This window comes from Eleutherodactylus coqui, chromosome 2 (genome assembly GCF_035609145.1).
Source record: "Eleutherodactylus coqui strain aEleCoq1 chromosome 2, aEleCoq1.hap1, whole genome shotgun sequence".
Taxonomy (NCBI): Eukaryota; Metazoa; Chordata; class Amphibia; order Anura; family Eleutherodactylidae; genus Eleutherodactylus; species Eleutherodactylus coqui.
This window is the reverse complement of record NC_089838.1, coordinates 157844960-157865994: the sequence shown is the minus strand read 5'-3', so window position 1 is coordinate 157865994 and position 21035 is coordinate 157844960. Positions and strand designations below refer to the sequence as shown.

The 21035-nt window shown below is 45.7% G+C and overlaps 1 protein-coding gene across 3 annotated transcripts in view; it reads right to left on the bottom strand.

Moving 5' to 3' along the window:
- The window catches only part of KCND2 (potassium voltage-gated channel subfamily D member 2), a 432713-nt gene extending 411981 nt beyond the window's left edge, over positions 1 to 20732 (bottom strand). For all 3 annotated transcript variants that reach the window (XM_066591825.1, XM_066591827.1, XM_066591826.1), the window contains exon 1: positions 19618 to 20732. In XM_066591825.1, coding sequence (XP_066447922.1) covers positions 19618 to 20732 — 1115 coding nt within the window. The remainder of the gene's footprint in view (positions 1 to 19617) is intronic.
- Between the last annotated feature and the right edge of the window lie 303 nt (positions 20733 to 21035).

The window sequence follows — 21035 nt, the reverse complement described above, 5'->3', positions numbered from 1 at the left end:
CTGCATGTAAAACTACCTTGAAAAATGGTAATTTCTATGAGATACAAATTGCATGTAACTAAAGCATCTGGATTCACCCCAGCATTTAAGAGGGTAACTACAAGTCTGTGAGAGTATATACACACCAATCCTTCTGATTCCTTCCTGCAGTAGCTAGTACTGTAATACAAAGTGCCACTTATTTACTCATTAGAATAAAAGTTACAGTTCAGCTCACTACTCATGTATGCTGTATTACGCATAAAAGGCTTCTTTGCCATAGGTCGTGCTGCTAACAAACTTTTTAAGTGAAACATAAAAAACAAGTTCCAAAGTCTTGCTGTCATTAGTTCCACATCAGAGACTTACAGGCTCAGAGAGAAAGAAGTACTGATAAGAACACAAATTTCATATGCCATTAACAAATCATTATTTGCTCTTTAGTTTATTCCATGGCTATTTGGTTCATGGATGACTCCCCATGAATACTGATTATGCACAGCTGTGCTTCACCATGAAGATTCCAAGCTCAAGTGTGCTGCCTCTTGCTGCCGTATTTATGCTTCTATACTACATAACCAGGATGCATTTTGTATCAATTAGATAAAAATGCTACAGTATGTTCTATCTAATAAGGATTGATTAAAGCAAGCTAGTATTTTGGCCAAGTGCAATAACCCATTCACTAACAGTTCACATACATAGCCCCTATTGTGCTGGGTTATTACCATCAATAAGGTTGAGCATATACAGTCGGGTCTAGAAATATTGAGACAATGACAATTTTAAAAGGCGTTTGTTCACTTGTCTTAATTTTTTGACTTGCTACAGGACTCAATGTGTGGCCAATAGTGTCCCACCCTAGTAGTGATGAGCAAGCATACTCGCTAAGGGCAATTACTCAAGCGAGCATTGCCCTTAGCGGGTACCTGCCCGCTCGAGAGAAAAGGTTCGGCTGCCGGCGGCGGGCGGGGAGGAACAGAGGGGAGATCTCTCTCCCTCTCTCCCCCTGCTCCCCCCTGCTCATGGCCGCAACTCACCTGTCACCTGCGCCGGCAGCCGAACCTTTTCTCTTGAGCAGGCAGGTACTCGCTAAAGGGCAATGTTCGCCGGAGCAATTGCCCTTAGCGAGTATGCTCACTCATCTCTACACCCTACCCTTCTCTACCAGATACAACCATGTTTTTGTTTTTTCTGGGGTGGGGGGGAAGCTAACCACTCCCTGTAAAAGTATGGAATCCTTATTTGTGCTCCAGACAATAGGCGCTTGCTGTTCTTTGGTGTATGCTCCTAGGGCACTTTTTCACAAGGCACTGAGGTTACCTCTTGTTTATGTTACATGAATAGCACCTGCTGTATATGTAACTAGAATATACTAAAATCCTTGTACAACATCTTATATCATATATGCATTTACTTTTTTATTCCATTGTCCAATGTTCTTTCACTTAGGAGTTAAAAACATATTAAAGCATACATTTTGCCAATAAGTCACCTGTATTGCATAGGTATGATCCAGAGAATGTATAGCACAACACTCCCAATTCGAGCAGGGCTGTTTACCCATCGCAGCTTATAGTTCAAACCCTAGAAAGCACAATTGATCTTAGGTAAGAGTGTAATTGTGCTACTTGAAACCCCGTGCGTAGCTGAGGTCTTCACCTCTTCACCCAACCAGCTGAGGCAGGGGATATCACTGCAGTCACTGACATACAAGCACCTGATTTGGGTTTCCTCTTCTCATTTCCTTGCTGTCCCCCAGCTGCATTCTGCTCAGTTTGCACACACATTGTTGTGCTCTCTGGCGCTTCCAATGACAGCACTGCAGCTTTTATTACTCAGTGCCACACAGGAGCCGGACTGCAACCACCTGATGAATTTTAGTCTGCTGCCCCCATTACTTAGAAGTCCAACATTTCTCACCTCATTATACTGAACGCTGTGTTCTGCGCAGCACCACAATCCAATAACATAACTTCACTGCTGACATTCTGCCTCTACTCCAATGACAGCAGTTTCCAATGACATAATTGCATCACTGCATTGATTTTTTTAGTACACTTTAGGCTTCATACAAGCATAAGCATTTTTGTGAAATGAACAATGCTTTTTTCCACATGCATTGGCGCATTTACAGTACTTTTTGCACCTGCAGGACATTCGTTTCCACAGCAAACAAAGACGCATCAACTGAAATTCCAGATGTGTTTCACGCATCTCCTTGCGTATTGTTCACGCATTTGCAAACCCTCCCATTGATTACTATGGGTACCTTTTGTGGTCAAATATGCAGAAAAATAGGGCATGTTCTAGATTTGTATGCAGGACTGAATAGCGTGTGCAGGATACAGAAATGTCAACCAACCCATTGAAATCAATGGTATCTATTAGAGATGAGCGAACGAACTCGTCCGAGCTTGATACTCGATCGAGTATTAGCGTGTTCGAGATGCTCGTTACTAGAGGCGAGCACCACGCGATGTTCGAGTTACTTTCACTTTCATCTCTGAGACGTTAGCGTGCTTTTCTGGCCAATAGAAAGACAGGGAAGGCATTACAATGTCCCCCTGCGACGTTCAAGCCCTATACCACCACCCTGCAGTGAGTGGCTGGCGAGATCAGGTGTCACCCGAGTATGTAAAGCTACCCCTCCCGCGGCTCGCCACAGATGCATTCTGACAGAGATCAGGGAAAGTGCTGCTGATGCCGGAGCTGCTATAGGGCTGCCTGTGACCGTCTTCAGTTTACTGCGTGTCTGCTGGGGGTAGTAGTCCTAATTAATACGCAGCTAAGCGTTTCAGCAGGCTTGTGCAAAATTGTTTCCTGGGTCTGCTGTCTCTGTTACATCACCGCCGTCATCCCGCCAGAGGGAAACAGTATACGTAATATACGCTGCCTACAGTATCTGTCTGCTGTATCAGCTCAGCATTTTAAAAAAATAGAAGCAAAATACTTAAGGCCTACTACTGGCCTTTGGCCACTTGACTGCTTCTGCGCTGTGAATTCCACTAGCTCAGTCATACGCACCTACGTCTCACTACAGGCGTGCGCAAAATTGTTTCCTGGCTCTGCTGTGCGTTCCGTAAGGGAAGTCAGCCTCCAACCACAGGCCAATAAGCGGCACATTTAATTACAGCGTTCTGTTTCTGCACTACTGGTAATACAGCATGCTGAGGGGTAGGGGTAGGCCTAGAGGACGTGGACGCGGGCGAGGACGCGGAGGCCCAAGTCAGGGTGTGGGCACAGGCCGAGCTCCTGATCCAGGTGTATCGCAGCCGACTGCTGCGGGATTAGGAGAGAGGCACGTTTCTGGCGTCCCAACATTCATCTCACAATTAATGGGTCCACGCGGTAGACCTTTATTAGAAAAAGAGCAGTGTGAGCAGGTCCTGTCGTGGATGGCAGAAAGTGCATCCAGCAATCTATCGACCACCCAGAATCCTGCGACGTCCACTGCTGCAACTCTGAATCCTCTGGCTGCTGCTCCTCCTTCCTCCCAGCCTCCTCACTCCATTACAATGACACATTCTGAGGAGCAGGCAGACTCCCAGGAACTGTTCCCGGGCCCCTGCCCAGAATGGGCAGCAATGGTTCCTCTCCCACCGGAGCAGTTTGTCGTGACCGATGCCCAACCTTTGGAAAGCTCCCGGGGTCCGGGGGATGAGGCTGGGGACTTCCGGCAACTGTCTCAAGAGCTTTCAGTGGGTGAGGAGGACGATGACGATGAGACACAGTTGTCTATCACTCAGGTAGTAGTAATTACAGTAAGTCCGAGGGAGGAGCGCACAGAGGATTCAGAGGAAGAGCAGCTGGACGATGAGGTGACTGACCCCACCTGGTTTGCTACGCCTACTGAGGACAGGTCTTCAGAGGGGGAGGCAAGTGCAGCAGCAGGGCAGGTTGGAAGAGGCAGTGCGGTGGCCAGGGGTAGAGGCAGGCCAGGCAGTACCGTCTCCTGGCCTGCATCCACACCCTCAACTCCGCTGACCTCGGCCCCATCCACCAATGTCTCTCAGCGCACCGTCGAGCCGTCGCTAGCGCAAGTGTTGGAGCGCAAGCGCAAGTACGCCGCCACGCACCCGCACGCTCAAGCGTTAAACGTGCACATAGCCAAATTGATCAGCCTGGAGATGCTGCCGTATAGGGTTGTGGAAACGGAGGCTTTCAAAGGTATGATGGCAGCGGCGGCCCCGCGCTACTCAGTTCCCAGTCGCCACTACTTTTCCCGATGTGCCGTCCCAGCCCTGCACGACCACGTCTCCCGCAACATTGTACGCGCCCTCACCAACGCGGTTACTGCCAAGGTCCGCTTAACAACGGACACGTGGACAAGCACAGGCGGGCAGGGCCACTATATCTCCCTGACGGCACATTGGGTGAATTTAGTGGAGGCTGGGACAGAGTCAGAGCCTGGGACCGCTCACGTCCTACCCACCCCCAGAATTGCGGGCTCCAGCTCGGTGGTGGTATCTGCGGCGGTGTATGCTTCCTCCACTAAACCACCCTCCTCCTCCTACGCAACCTCTGTCTCGCAATCAAGATTTGTCAGCGGCAGCACGTCGCCAGCAGTCGGTGTCGCGCAGCACGGCAGCACAGCGGTGGGCAAGCGTCAGCAGGCCGTGCTGAAAGTACTCAGCTTAGGAGAGAAGAGGCACACGGCCCACGAACTGCTGCAGGGTCCGACAGAGCAGACCGACCACTGGCTTGCGCTGCTGAGCCTCCAAGCGGGCATGGTCGTGTGTGACAATGGCCGTAACCTGGTGGCGGCTCTGCAGCTTAGCAGCCTTACGCACGTGCCATGCGTGGCTCACATCTTTAATTTGGTGGTTCAGCGCTTTCTGAAAAGCTACCCACGCTTGTCAGACCTGCTCGGAAAGGTGCGCCGAATCTGCGCACATTTCCGCAAGTCCCACACGGACGCTGCCACCCTGCGCACCCTGCAACATCAGTTTAATCTGCCAGTGCACCGACTGCTGTGCGACGTGCCCACACGGTGGAACTCTACGCTCCACATGTTGGCCAGGCTCTATGAGCAGCGTAGAGCTATAGTGGAATACCAACTCCAACATGGGCGGCGCAGTGGGAGTCAGCCTCCTCAATTCTTTACAGAAGAGTGGGCCTGGTTGGCAGACATCTGCCAGATCCTTGGAAACTTTGAGGAGTCTACCCAGATGATGAGCGGCGATGCTGAAATCATTAGCGTCACCATTCCTCTGCTATGCCTCTTGAGAAGTTCCCTGCAAAGCATAAAGGCAGACGCTTTGCGCTCGGAAACAGAGGCGGGGGAAGACAGTATGTCGCTGGATAGTCAGAGCACCCTCCTGTCTATATCTCAGCTCGTTGAGGAGGAGGAGGAGGAGGATGAGGAGGGGGAGGAGGAAGAAGAGGAGGGGGAAGAGACAGCTTGGCCCACTGCTGAGGGTACCCATGCTGCTTGCCTGTCATCCTTTCAGCGTGTATGGCCTGAGGAGGAGGAGGATCCTGAAAGTGATCTTCCTAGTGAGGACAGCCATGTGTTGCGTACAGGTACCTTGGCACACATGGCTGACTTCATGTTAGGATGCCTTTCTCGTGACCCCCGCGTTACACGCATTCTGGCCACTACGGATTACTGGGTGTACACACTGCTCGACCCACGGTATAAGGAGAACCTTTCCACTCTCATACCCGAAGAGGAAAGGGGTTCGATAGTGATGCTATACCACAGGACCCTGGCGGACAAGCTGATGGTAAAATTCCCATCCGACAGCGCTAGTGGCAGAAGGCGCAGTTCCGAGGGCCAGGTAGCAGGGGAGGCGCGGAGATCAGGCAGCATGTACAGCACAGGCAGGGGAACACTCTCTAAGGCCTTTGACAGCTTTCTGGCTCCCCAGCAAGACTGTGTCACCGCTCCCCAGTCAAGGCTGAGTCGGCGGGAGCACTGTAAAATAATGGTGAGGGAGTACGTAGCCGATCGCACGACCGTCCTCCGTGACGCCTCTGCCCCCTACAACTACTGGGTGTCGAAGCTGGACACGTGGCCTGAACTCGCGCTCTATGCCCTGGAGGTGCTTGCTTGTCCTGCGGCTAGCGTCTTGTCAGAGAGGGTGTTTAGTGCGGCTGGGGGAATCATCACGGATAAGCGTACCCGCCTGTCAACCGACAGTGCTGACAGGCTTACACTCATAAAGATGAACAAAGCCTGGATTTCCCCAGACTTTTCTTCTCCACCAGCGGACAGCACCGATACCTAAACAATACATAGGCTGCACCCGCGGATGGAAGCATCGTTCTCTATCACCATCAAAAATGGGGACCTTTTAGCTTCATCAATCTGTGTATTATATTCATCCTCCTCCTCCTGCTCCTCCTCCTGAAACCTCACGTAATCACGCCGAACGGGCAATTTTTCTTAGGCTTACAAGGCTCAGTCATATAATTTTTGTAAACAATTTTTATATGTTTCAATGCTCATTAAAACGTTGAAACTTGCGCCTGAGCCAAGTTTTATTTTAACTGGGCTGCCTCCAGGCCTAGTTACAAATTAAGCCACATTAACCAAAGCGATTAATGGGTTTCACCTGCCCTCTTGGTTGGGCATGGGCAATTTTTCTGAGGTACATTAGTACTGTTGGTACACCGATTTTTTGGGGTCCTCGCCTACAGTGTAATCCAATTAATTTTTTGCCCACCTGCATTAAAGCTGATGTTACATCAGCTGTGCTGGGCACTGCAATGGGATACATTTATGTACAGCCGGTGGGTTCCAGGGAGCCACCCATGCTGTGGGTGCACACAGAATTCCCATTGCGGAGTTGTACCTGCCTGTGACTATTTATAAAAAACCGCGGTCTGACTGGGGCATGCAGACACCTTGACAGAATGAATAGTGTGTGGCACATAGGTTCCCCATTGCTATGCCCACGTGTGCAGCTCCTGATGGAGGTGGCACAGGATTATATTTCTCATTGCTTCTGTGCAGCATTTTGGGCTATCGCCCCGCCCCTTTTAAAGAGGGTCGCTGCCTAGCCGTGCCAACCCTCTGCAGTGTGTGCCTGCGGTTCCTCCTCATGGCAGACGCACTTATAAATAGACATGAGGGTTGTGTGGCATGAGGGCAGCTGAAGGCTGCGCAGGACACTTTGGTGTGCGCTGTGGACACTGGGTCGTGCAGGGGGGTGGGGGGGGTGGGCAGCATGTAACCCAGGAGAAGTGGCAGCGGAGTGTCATGCAGGCAGTGATTGTGCTTTGTTGGAGGTAGTGTGGTGCTTAGCTAAGGTATGCATTGCTAATGAGTAGAGATGAGCGAACGTACTCGGATAAGCACTATTCGTCCGAGTAATGTGCTTTATCCGAGTACCGCTGTACTCATCCTGAAAGATTCAGAGCGCTCCGCTGCTGACAGGTGAGTCGCAGCGGGGAGCGGGGCAGAGCGGGCGGGAGAGAAGGAGAGAAAGATCTCCCCTCCGTTCCTCCCCGCTCTCCCCTGCAGCTCCCCGCTCCGCAGCGCGTCCCGAATCTTTCAGGACGAGCAGAGAGGTACTCGGATAAAGCACATTACTCGGACGAGTAGTGCTTATCCGAGTACGTTCGCTCATCTCTACTAATGAGGGCTTTTCAGATGTAAAAATTGTTGGGGCCCCACTCTTGCCACTATTGTGGCTTAATAGTGGGACCTGGGAACTGGAGATGCAGCCCAACATGTAGCCCCTCGCCTGCCCTATCCGTTGCTGTGTCGTTCCCATCACTTTGTTGAATTGCCCAGATTTTCACAAATGGAAACCTTAGCGAGCATCGGTGATATACAAAAATGCTCGGGTCGCCCATTGACTTCAATGGGGTTCGCTACTCGAAACGAACCCTCGAGCATCGCGAAAATTTCGTCCCCAGTAACGAGCACCCGAGCATTTTGGTGCTCGCTCATCTCTAATATCTATGTTCTGCGTATTGCACAAATTTTGTGCATGCAAATAAGGCCGGCCTTAAAATTATGTGAGGCTGCGTTCAGATTTAGCGTTTTACTGCGTTTTTATACTGCAACAAAAAACCTGCTTTTTTTTTTTTTTTTTAACGTCATCTTCAAAAACTGCAAGCACTTGTTGAAAATTGCATATTTTTTGTACAGTACAATAAAACTAGAGTCACGCGGGCCTTGGCGTTTTTACGTTCGCCCGCCAGCGATGTAAAAACGCGTGAACGGGCGCAGAAATCTAACATTTGTGCACCTGTGCATAGAGCACTAGCCCGGCGCATATACACTGAGGCCACAATGCCGTTGGGTGAGAGGAGATAGCTTAGCTCTGCTAAGCTGTCTTGCACTTCCCTCCCCCTTGCTGTCTCTCGGCAAGGGGAGGCAGCAGAGTGGGAGCTAGTGTGCTAAGCTTACCTCCGCCCCTCCCATTGCAACCAGCTGGCAAGGGGCAGAGAGAAGCAGGGAAGGGGAAGGGAGTATAATAGTCACGCTGCTAAACTCCCTCCCATCTCCCTTATCTGGCAGCTGTCATAGGCTCCCATAAGAGGCTATGCACCCCCCTGCAGGAAAAAAGCGCCCTGCCGAAATGCACTCTCTTGGACGGCCACATTTACGTCGTGGATATATGTCCATGTGCACAGATGCATTGTAAACCAATGCATCAGAGGGTCAGCGTATATCAGACGGGCGTAAAAACCCAGTCGTTATACGCCCGTGTGAATCCAGCCTAATGCAGTAAAAAAATGCAAAGTGTGAATGCAGCACATCAGGACATGTTATTTGTGTGAGTGAATGTAAAGAGAATATAACGACACACTTCACTTCTGCACAGTCCGACTTCCTTGGATAGCTTTCTAATATGTTAGGACGCACAATGCGGTTCTATACGAGATGTACATATGAGGTGCAAGCAATTCCTTTTAGGATTCCTTCCCCCACAGACTTTTTTTTGTGGCAGTTTTTGGGGGTTAATGAAAAGCATGCAATTTTTACAAGCAGGTTTTTTTTTTTGAGGCGTTTTTCAGATATTGCTTCATCTCTGCCTGCTGACCTACAGCTGACACCTGACTGCTATGTGTCACAAAATATGCCAAGAAAACACAGCAAAATAATACAGCAGAAACGCAATATTTTTCTCAAAAACACTATGTGTGAAGCCCGCATTAGTTTTCCAGTATATTCTCAAGTGCTTTAGTATATACTTTTTATAATGTTGGCACCTCTGCCATCCTTACTCAGCAAATGTTGATTAAGCTAAATAAAAGAATTGGCCTTAGCTTCTTTAAGTGCATTTTTCTGCTCAAGACATTCATAAAACCTCTTTGTATTAATGAAATGAAGGACACACAGTCGTTTTACATAAGAACATTTACTCTTGAAGCTGCATAAAGTACACTGTGGGCGACACAATGACAAAGTTTAAAGGAGACCTACCAGAAGAAAAATGGAAAAAAGTCTCTAAGCTACAGTAAGAACGTTAACATCATTTTAATACTTTGCTTTTATCTGGAGATTTTATCTTTTAAAGTTACAGGCATAACGGCTTAATGGTCCTTTTACATGAACACTCGTTCACATAAAAGTAGGACTGTGTAGAGGAACCAATGATCAGTCAACGAGTGAGCAAACGCTCATGCTGCTTCATCAGTGGTACACCTCCCCGTGTAAAGAGAGACACGTACTGCCAGCCTAGGGGGACAAATGATTGTATTAGCAATCATGCAAGCCCATAACTCAATTCTTGGCCAAAATAAAGTGAAACAAGTGTATTGGTACTCATTTCGGACTTAGAATTTGGCCCATGTAAGGCCGGTTTCACAAGGGAGATCAAGATATCGCCGTGAGAAAATCGTGGCAATATCACAATTTTGCTCATGAGTAGAGATGAGCGAGAACCAAAATGCTCGAGTGCTCGTTACTCGAGTCGAACTTTCAGTGATGCTCGAGAGTTCGTTTCGAGTAACAAACCCCATTGAAGTCAATGGGTGACTTGCGCATTTTTGTGCATGACTGGTGCTCCGCTAAGGTTTTCATTTGTGAAAATCTTAGCAAATCACCAAAAGTCATGTAAAAAACACAGAGATGGATAGGGCAGGCAAGGAGCAACATGCAGGGCTGCATTTCGGGCTCTGAGGTCTCACTATTAAGCCACAATAGTGGCAAGAGTGAGACCCCCCCCACTGTCAGCATAACGATCGTTCTCCTCTGCCACAGCTATAACAGCTGTGGCAGAGAAGAATGATGTTAGCCCATTGAATTCAATGGAGCCGGCAATACAGCCGGCTCCATTGAAAGCAATGGCCTGCCGGCGAGCGCGGGATGAATTTTCAGGAAGGGCTTAAAAATATAAGCCCTTAGCTGAAAATCATCCTAAAATGTGTAAAAATAAAAAAAAAAAATTATGTCAGCATTAAGATCGTTCTCGCCTGCCATAGCTGTAACAGCTGTGGCAGAGAAAAACGATGTTAGCCCATTGAATTCAATGGAGCCGGCAATACAGCCGGCTCCATTGAAAGCAATGGGCTGCCGGCGAGCGCGGGATGAATTTTCGGGATGAATATAAGCCCTTACCTGAAAAAGAAAGATTTTAGTGTAAAAAAGAATAAAAATGCAGGCATTCTCTTCAATGGAGCCGCTGCTGCTGCCGGCGACTCCATTCAAGACAATGGTCTGCTGGCACACCTGAATTCTTTTTCAGGGAAGGGCTTTACATATAAGCCATTCCCTGGAAATGAATTAAAAGTGATTTAAAAAACAAAAAAAATAGATACTGACCTCCCTTCAGCTGCAGGGGCACAGCCACGTCTTCTTCTGCTGTCCCCTGCACTGTGGTGCTGAACTGCTGATCTATCACCAGCCGGGGATTTAAAATCCCCGCCCGCTGAATGAGCTGCTTCTGATTGGTCACAGCCTCACCAATCAGGAGGCAGCTCTCACTCACACCCATTCATGAATTCATGAATGGGTGAGTGCTGCCTCTGATTGGTCCCTGCGCTGAGTCAATCAGAGGCAGCACTCACTCACCCATTCATGAATTCATGAATGGGTGTGAGTGAGAGCTGCCTCTGATTGGTGAAGCTGTGACCAATCAGAGGCAGCTCATTCAGCAGGCGGGGATTTTAAATCCCCAGCTGCTGAATACTACTCAGTGCAGTTCAGAAGAACTGCCGGCCAGACGCAGCTGAACTCCGGCTGCAGTGGAAAGGTGAGTATACATTTTTTTTTATTTTTACACATCTTAGGATGATTTTCAAGTAAGGGCTTATATTTTTAAGCCCTTCCCGAAAATTCATCCTGAGATCGCCGGCAGCCCATTGCTTTCAATGGAGGCGGCTGCTGCTTGCGTTTTTTTCATGAGAAAGACAATAGGACTTTCTAATGTTAAAAAGGCATTGCACGAAAATCGCAAGTTTGTGCATTGCAATGAAACGAAGGCTCCGTGGGGAAATATGGGCGATAAAAAAAAGCAAATGCAAAAAGATAGGACATGCCGCGATTTGTCACGCAACATCGAATAAGTGAAAACATTGTAAATGTGAAAGAAACCACTGAAAAGCATGGGTTTCATAATTCAGCATTTTCAAATGCGAAAATTGCACGATTTCATCGCCTGTGTGAAACCGGCCTAAAAGAACTATAAAGGTGGCCCTCCTAAGACATCCTGATGAGTTAAGATATGAGTTAAGATCCCACTCTGAGATCTGTTGGTGTAGCGTTGTCATGGAGATCTTGTGTTTGTCCAAACCTCAATTTTCTTAACCCCATAGTGACCGGCCTATTTTGTGCCTTAAGGACTTTTAACTCTATGGCATAGCTGTATAAAGGCCTGTTTTATGTGGGAGGACTTGTATATTTTAATGTCACCACTCTGGGGTACAATTGATGTATAACTTTAATTACATTTTTTTAGAGGGTAGGTGGGGGTGGAATAGAACCCAGCACATCCCTAGAAATTCCATCATTGGTTTGGGGATTTTGTTTCCAAGGTTCTCAACATTCGGTAAACATAACATGATAACTTTCTTATCTGGATAAACACAATTGTTATAATACCAAGTTTATAAAGTTTTTTTTTAATACTTTAGCACAAAAAACCCAAGTAAAACAACTGACTGCATCGCTGCATTCTAAAACCCATAGAATTTTTATTTTTTCCAGTAACAAAGTCCTGTGAGGTCTTGATTTTTGCAGAAAGAATTGCAGTTTTTATACATACCAGTTTGAAGTACACTTGACTTTTGGATTGCTTTTTATTGCGTTTTTTTAAGAGGTGAAGAAAAATGGCAATTCTAGCACTGATTTTTAAAATTACTTTAACATTTTCACCATGCAAGATAAATAAAATATTTTTTATTCTTTGAGTAGTTACGGATGAGGTAATATCTATTACGTGCTGCTTTTTTTTAAAAATTCTTCGGTATTTTAGCCATTTAAAGAGGGCTTTTTTTGTGGGAAAAGTGTGTATTTTATATCAAACTTATTAAAATACACTTTATTGAACTTCTTTTTAAAACACTATCGTTTAGTCCCTCAATAGGACTTAAAGATGTGCCTGTTCAATTGCTAGCATAGTAAACTGCATTACTTATGTAGTGCATTCTACAATGCCAATGACATCAGCCGCATTAGACTCTGTTAGAGGCAGGGCCTAATAGCCGGCTCAAGGTTGACTCAGCCTTCCATCCTTCCGAGGTCGGTAAAATGAGAACCCAGCTTGGTGGGGGGTAATAAGTAATAATTACCTGAAAGCGCTGCGGAATAAGTTGGCGCTATACAAATACCATGACTTGATTTTTTGATTTTTTTTTTAGGCCAAGTAACATGACTGACATGGAGGCCTTTGTCAGGCTACCAGCTGCCATGGGAACCCATTGGCACCTTGCAATCGCATTGTGTGGTAACAATAGGTGAAAGGGCCCCCTCCCTCTGTCATCTGCTTACATGCTGCAGTTGCTATGGATTATAACAGGTAAGAGGTTAAACTGCCCTGATCTGTGGTTTCTCCATTCCTGGAAGATAAAGCAGAAGCCTGGCTGTCAATAGTCAGCTAGGCCATTGCCATAAAAAGATGTATGTACAGGTTTACAACCTATTAATGACCACTATAAAAAGGTATATTGACGGTCACCAAGAGGTTAGAGAGATAGAAAGTTGTAGCATGGGACACAATTACTATATTACTACCATATGGCGCCACTTGTTTATTGGTAAGGATCTGAATGCTTGAGAGGTTGGACCACAAAAGTTGTCAGAATGAAGGGACTGCAAAATGGGGCAGTTGAATGAGCTATTCTCATGATCAGAAAGGTTCCTGTTCTGAGTTGCCTGTGTATAGCTAGATATCAGAGGGAGTCTTTAAAAGATCAATGCAGAAACTGGTGGTTAAAAAAATCATCTAAACAATGTGTAGACATGGAAAGAGAAATCATAGGTACTAATAGATCACCCTCTGTTCTATGGTTCCCTACGCATCCCCCTCCTCTTAATATGCTAACCACACCCAACATCAATACAGGTCTCAAAGAGTGGTGAAAATTGATTGGAACAAAGCCCATACTTAAGGCCCATTATCACAGAGCGATGATCACTCAAAAAAAAAGAAGCTAAAAGCGATCGTTTGAGCGATCATCGTTGTGTCTAAACACGTGGCCATCATGCACTTTTCGTGCACTGCTAGCTGATCGTTAAGTTCAGGCCAAACTAAAAATCATCCATCAGTCTTATCGGCAGTTCTCCACGGGTAGTGCTGATAGCATTGTTTACCACTGGAGAACAAAGGATCTGAATGCAGATAACAGCCCTCGGGCTAGTATCTGCTTTCAGCTAAGACTTCATTTGCACACTAAACTGCTATTAAGTAGCTGAGTAGATACTTAATAGTTTATGCAAAATGATCGCTCAAAAGCTGTCACTCAAACTGTTGTTTGAGCGATCATCGCTCCGTGTAAATAGGCCTTTACCTATCTGCCTTCAAAGCATTCCTCTGCTAGTACTTCAGCACAAAATCCAGATACAGAATTTTCTTCCTGTGTGACAAGAACTAAGGCATCTAAGAGATATCTATAATGGAAATACACTCAACTCCTTTCAGCTCATCTCCAAAATATTGGACGTGCCTCATCAATAACTGCAACTTAGGCATCCCCCCCCCCCCTTTTTAACGGGTCTAAAAACTGCCTCCTAACCTATCCAAATGTGATAATCATCCAGAAGTAACAAGAAAACTATTGTAAAGGCGGGTACCTCACTCTACCCACCTTGCAAAAATCTACCCCAAAACAATTATTGCAGATATAGCAAAGTTTAACTTGCCACTTGATATTTAAGGTACCTTTTATATGGCGCGATTATCAGCAGAATAATCACAGGAAACAGTGATCTTCGGTGATGGTCGGCCTGTGTACATACAGCCACCAACAGGGCCCTGAGCGAGAAGTTGTTAACTTGTCAGTGTTGCTTGGTTTTTAGATCACCTAAAAATCAAGCGACTATCAGCTCAGCCCATGTAAACAAGGTAGTAGTCCATACTTGAATGACTGCCTGTTCACAGCGAATGGAGGCAGGAAGAGATCGGTCATTGCTTCACCTCCATTCACTGAATGGCTGTTGGTCCTGTGTGAAAGAACAAGAGCGATTGTCGCTGGGAGGACTGTTATTTTGGGTAAAGGTACCTTTAAATAAACTTTGGCACCGCACTCTATCCTACCTTTTCAATGGATTTTGTTGTGGTAGGAACTGTCGCAGCAAGTTCTCATTTTACTACATCTGTATATGTTGGTGATGCACATATGGTGGAACTGCACTGCTATACATTCACTTTGGAAGCGTATCAGACAATTAACCAAAAAGATGTTAGAATACGAGATAACATGGACTCCTGCCTGCTCCTATTTTATCTTCCTGAGTATAAGAGGTTAACGGACATGATTATTCGATATTACTAAGATATCTGCTATAACCATGACAGGCGGACTGTGCAGGTGATTGGTTTAGGTTCAGCATTTTTTTCTCTGATCTATATTATGGTATACTACTTGGTACCACAGATATCACCTTGTGTAACGTGATGAACCACCGATACCACAAATGATAACTTTACGTACAAACTGGATTATACAATATTATTGTATGTACGAATTATAAATTGTCATCAGTATCTCAATAATGCTAGTGTAACATCTGAAGATGGAAGAGGCCCAAATCATATTTTATTAGTCACTTGGTAAAAATTGATTAATGAAATATGATTTGGACCTCAACAATCAGCAATTGACGGCACCTCACTATCCACATTTTCCATCTACACTGACAGCCTTCAGCCAAACTCTTGGAGGGTCTTTTGTATGGACATTACAATGTGCAGATGTTTTTGCTTTCTTCTCTTCCAACTTCAGATATTACACTTGCATTATTCAGATTCTGATGACATCAGGTCAGACACTTCTGCACCATATCCGGCTTCAGTAGAGGTAGTCTTGTGGACATGGATAGAGTTGGTGAATTGGGTCCACACAAAGTCTCAATTACAATTCTGCACCTGACTGATTTCGAAGTAAGAAATGTCACTTGAATCTCTCAGCAGTGCTGACTCCGGCTCCGTTCCTGTCATTTCAAGTGACCATATGTCTGCATAACCGATTAATAAAAAGGTTTCACATATTTAAAGGGGTTGCAGCACAATAGACTTTGATCACCTATCCATCGCTGAGACCTACACCAATCCTGAGAATGGGTCTGTGTCCACCTCCTTCTTACTGCAGGTGAACTACACCCCCCCACAAAGAAGACACCGAATGAAGCGGTGGTACGATATGTATCGTGCCACTATATTCATCTTTAATGGGGCTGAAGGAGATAGCTAAGCACTTGTACGCTGCTATTCCCATCAGCGCCACTGAAAATAAGAAAACGACTGCTGCTTCATTCACCCTCTATGTCACTGTGGGTGGGTGCAGCGAGCCTGCAGTGAAGAGAAGAGGGGACACAGGAGCCCATTCTGGGGATCAGTCGGGGTCTCAGTAGTGAGGCCTCCACCCATCAGTCCATTATCACCCATTTTGGGAAAACCCCTGTAATGTAAATTAAAAGACCATCTAGTACATCTACCATACTGTAAGGTTTCTGTTCTCATTGCCTTTCCTACACAACAACAAAAACCTTTTGCCATCCATGAATTTGTTATGTGTTGGAATTAGATAAGATTTCCCTTTATAATACCTAGTACTTATGTTATACAACTTTAATCAGCAGTGGGTTTTAAGCATATTGATTTAGTCCCCTAAATCATGCATTACAGAAATAATGCTTGCAGTAAATGATCATTACAAGCTCTGTAAATTACAGTAGACTGTTCTGTTGCAGCACCATGGACAGTAGCTGTAATTACCTCAGTGCAATCAGTGATACACTCCCAGAAAACATGCTTATGTTCACCGCTTGCTTCTGGGCCCAAATTACTGCATGTGACCCAGGTATCCATAACCTTATAAAATACGGCCTCATATTTGGTGTTTAGAGATGCCACCACATCTGCTATGTAATCCCCCAATAATAATTTTCTTCTAACAAAGAAAAAAACATCCAAGCCAGGCTATGATTTGCCAAAAACCTACAACAAGTCTACCAAAAGCATGTGGGAAAACGTGTTGTGATCTGATAAGACCAAGATGGAACTTTTTGAATATAATTCCAAAAGGTATGTTTAGCACAAAGCCAACACTGCACATCACCAGAAGACCACCAGACCCGCAGTGTAGATGGTGGGGGCAGCATTATGCTTTGGGATGTTTTTCTGCTCCTTGAACTGGGGCTTTAGTCAAGGTGGAGGGAATTATGAACAGTCCTAAAAACAATGTTTTTAATGGGATTGTACAGATGGTGGGTAACATTGAATATGGAAACTAATCTGAAATGGGTTCATCTTTGTCAGATTTTTTAAAGTTACAAAAACATGAAATTTTCACAAGGGTGTGAAGACTTTTTATATCCACTGTATGTCAAAGGCGATGTCCAGCATAAATATCAGTGTAGGCAATGCATAGTACCCAATTAGTAAAAAGTATAGGTTATGTTTACACTTGCAATGTGGCTTCCATTTGGAAGGGAAGCCACAACATTCTGCAGGATCCAGACAGGACAGACACCAGTGTCACCCATCGAACGCCCCTGCTATTAATGGTGGGGAAAATAGACTCTGTAACAGAGGCTCCTAATGGTGTTTCTGACTAAAGGGTTAATTCACACAATATTTACATGTGCGTATTTTTCATGCAATTTCCGGGCGCGTAGAAAACAATACACACAGTATGTCCCATTTTGATGTATATTACACACCGAAAAAGGTCATAGAAGTGAATGGGACTGTACAAATACGCAGAAAGCCTCACGAGCTAATCATTCAAGCCAGAGCCAAGAAATTACATTAAGACAAAATATGCCTTGATTAGCATGAGGAAACTGACTCACAAGGGAAGATGTTTAATATTACTGTACAATGAAACATGAAATTGACTGAATTGATGTAAGAGTTGTAAAATCTTTCTTGACCATATGCTGGTAGCTTACTAAGCAACATGTTAAAGGCACATCGAGCCTAAAGTGTGTCACTCCTAAGACCATAGCCCATTCAGAAATCCATCTGGAAATGTCTCACATCTGCAGATATTGGGCAATCATCTAAGCAGACATTCACACTTCCTATCAGCAATCCCACTGAAAGACATTACAGAGAGCTTCTATATAGCTGCTTATAGGCAGGCATACAATTATGGATGGTCCAGAACCACTGGGACCCCAAATGATGGGAAGACAGACAAGCTTCTGGTTCCTGTTCTCATTGGAGAGCTCATATGAAGTTCAAAGTCACTCTTAGTAGAAATGAATGGGAAACACAGAAACAGCCAAGTGTGAAGGGGTCTGGTTACTGTTCTCATTGGAGAAGTGGGCACATGTGGGGTTGAATATGCAGAAACAGCTAAACACACGAACACGGTTATTACCAGCTCCCTCTACTAAACACATGGATCAGGACCACCTTGCTCCTGCAATGCGGGGGGCAGAAATCCCATCAGACCAACTTACAATGATTGACATTCCATAAGTCTCTTAGCAGTAAACTTTTTTAAAAGGATGTGTGCCTCACTTCAACCTTCTTAACTGATCTGCAACAATTTTGCAAAAACAATACAAAATCTTTTTAAAAAAATGCTATTGTGGATACAGTTCCTCAAAAGTCACATGTCCCCATAGTTAGAGACTACAAACCCCATATGTTGTCCGATTCTGCTGTCATGTATGGATGCTCTTCCCTCTACCCCAGTGTTTCCCAAATTCCAGTCCTTACCCCCCAGTAGGTCATAATTTGAAGATATCCTATAGAGAACACCTGTGACAATAGCGGAGGCACTAATATTCCATCACCTAAAGAGATCCAGAAAACCTGGCCTGCTGGTGGCCATGAGGACTAGAGTTTGTGACTCTCCGCTCTACCCCTAATGGACAGCCAGAGAGAGGGCAGAAGACGTGGATTAACACATTCTGGATAAGACTTCACACAGTTTGCTTACAGTCTGTAACCATAGAGACACAAAGTTCTTCATACGTGCTGTAAACTGAAAAGTGCAGAATTCTTACATCAAGAACATTCTGTATGCAAAGTTGCTTCACTTTCTGTTTTCAATGGATTAAAGCTAAACAAAATATTATTTCCAAACATGTATATAACATTAAATATTATAAAAAGAAAGATAATATCTTCAACAGGTGACTCATAACATTAGAATATAGTAGCATTTTTGCCAAGTGTTGTCTAATATTTGAAAACAGCATAAAGTTACAGTCTTACATAAAATCATGTATCTATAATAGCTCTCTACCAGAGCAGAAGAAGTTATATAACACCAGAAGACATTAGTCCTGTACCCTCCTCATCACAGCTGAAGAGAAACTCTCTGGTCTTAGATATGTCTTTACTGTACATGCTTACATGTATCCTCTGTATAACCACTGTGACCTTCACCTGCGGTGGAACGGACAAGGTAAACTACTGGACCACTTTAAAGCAAAACGTAAATAACCTAATTGTTAATCTAACATCTATGACAAGATGTAGAAAAGCAGAAAATCCATAGAAAAGTTTTATGCTACATCAAGTAGACCAACTCTGTGCAGAAAGCTGGCCGAGCATCCCATCACTTTCCATACAGGTAGATGGGATGTATGGAAAGAGTCAACATGCCATGAGATGTATTCAAGACCCCTGAGCTATACACCTTGAATACACTACTCAGGGTTCTGTTCAGTCATTAAGGTTACACTGTAGCGTCAACAAGTGCAGCCTCAAGAAGATCATGGTCAACCTTAGAGTTATGTGTAGTTTAGCATTCGGAGTCAATCACAGCACTGCTGTATGGAAGCACGGACCTACAGAACTGCAAGTATCACAGCATGTATTACCAATGTCTCCTGCAGTGTGCTGGGCTGCACAGGTAGGACTGCTGCTCTACTGTATACACATTGCTATATGACAGCTGATGGAGGGTTCGGAAGACACTACCATGAGCAAAGTCAACCACACAGCATGCACAATCTGATATGTGTCAAGGGCATATTTAAAGTGCCCTTACAAAATCTAAGACAGTGAAGGAAACGTTAAGTAGTTGGCACACTTCTGACAGTGTGAGACTTACCCCAGTGTTGTCATGGTCACAATGGTGTACCAAAACGCAGCAGGTATACTAGTGAATTTGCTGTTTAGGGAGCCCTTCTCCGCATAAAACATTACGGTGGCAAAGATGATGATGGCCATAGTAAGGGAGAATAGCAGAAAGCCCAATTCTGAGGCACAGCTCTTAAGGGTATAGCCCAAGATCCGCAGGCCCTGTGAGTGGCGAGAAAACTTAAAGATCCGAAAAACCCGGAACACCCTCAGTGTAACAAACGCACCACTTACGTCCTCGTTGTCTGTCATGATAAGCCCTATGTAATAGGGCATGATGGCCACCACATCAATGATGCTCATTACACTTCGTACAAACCGATATCGACTGGGCGCAGCCGCCAACCGCAGCAAGTACTCCACCGTGAAGATCATGACACATGCTGTATCCAGACAGAAGAAGGCCACCGCGTAACGCTCGCCACAGGGCAACTCCCGCATGGATCCCGGAAACGTGCCACAAGGTACAGTCTCCACCACGTTGGCGATGACAGACACTGCAATGAAGAAACCAGTTACATAGTAGAACACTAAAGCAAGGGTGCTGGTGTGGGGGTTCTCGAATGCCCGCCACATTTTCTGCCTGGCCGACATGGGAGCCTGTGGTCCCTCCGCTGTGCTATCGCTTTCAGCATCGTCCAATATCCTCTCGATGTTCTCCCTTCTCCGGTCTTTGTATTCCTCATAACAGCAGTCCCCAACAATCTCCGGGAGAATCCCAAAGAACGCCAGTTCTTCATCGTACGCCGCAATACATTCATGGCGCGGGTAGTGAAGTCGACCTGTACGGTAAAAGTTGAGAATGTGGCGGAAAATGTCCGGGTCCCTATCAAAGAAGTATTCTCCTGTATCCTGGTTAAAGAAGAAGTCCCTTTCCGTGCTGCCAAGGAGGGTATCCGGGTAGCGCTCGAGAGTGTTCCTCCAGGTCTGGAAGCGGGTGCCGCTGACGTTCAATACGATCAACGAGTCCTGAGACCTTCTTTTTTCACCTCTGGGTGGAAGTGGCATCGAGCCTGAAGCCACCGGCATCCAGCCAATGGCAGCTGCCCGTGCGAAGGGTAGCCATGCTGCCACCCCTGCTGCCATCTTGCTGGCGTGTATTGAGGAGGGTACAATAAACTCTCTTGGATGAGCGATGAGAAGTTCTTAGGTGCTTGTAGAGCAAATCTCCATCCACACGTGCAGGAGTCAGTGTGAGGGGCACGGGATGGTATGCAGCCTGGCAGTGCCCAGCACACAACACATGCCTAGGACAGCTCCATTATACGGCCAGTAGCATCACTGGCTCAGAGTTCTGGAGAAGACATGTCGGATCCCATCCCTGTCAGCCTGCGGGGCAGCTGCTACCATGTCTTGTCTGCATGCAACAAGGCGCAGTGGAGCGGCTGC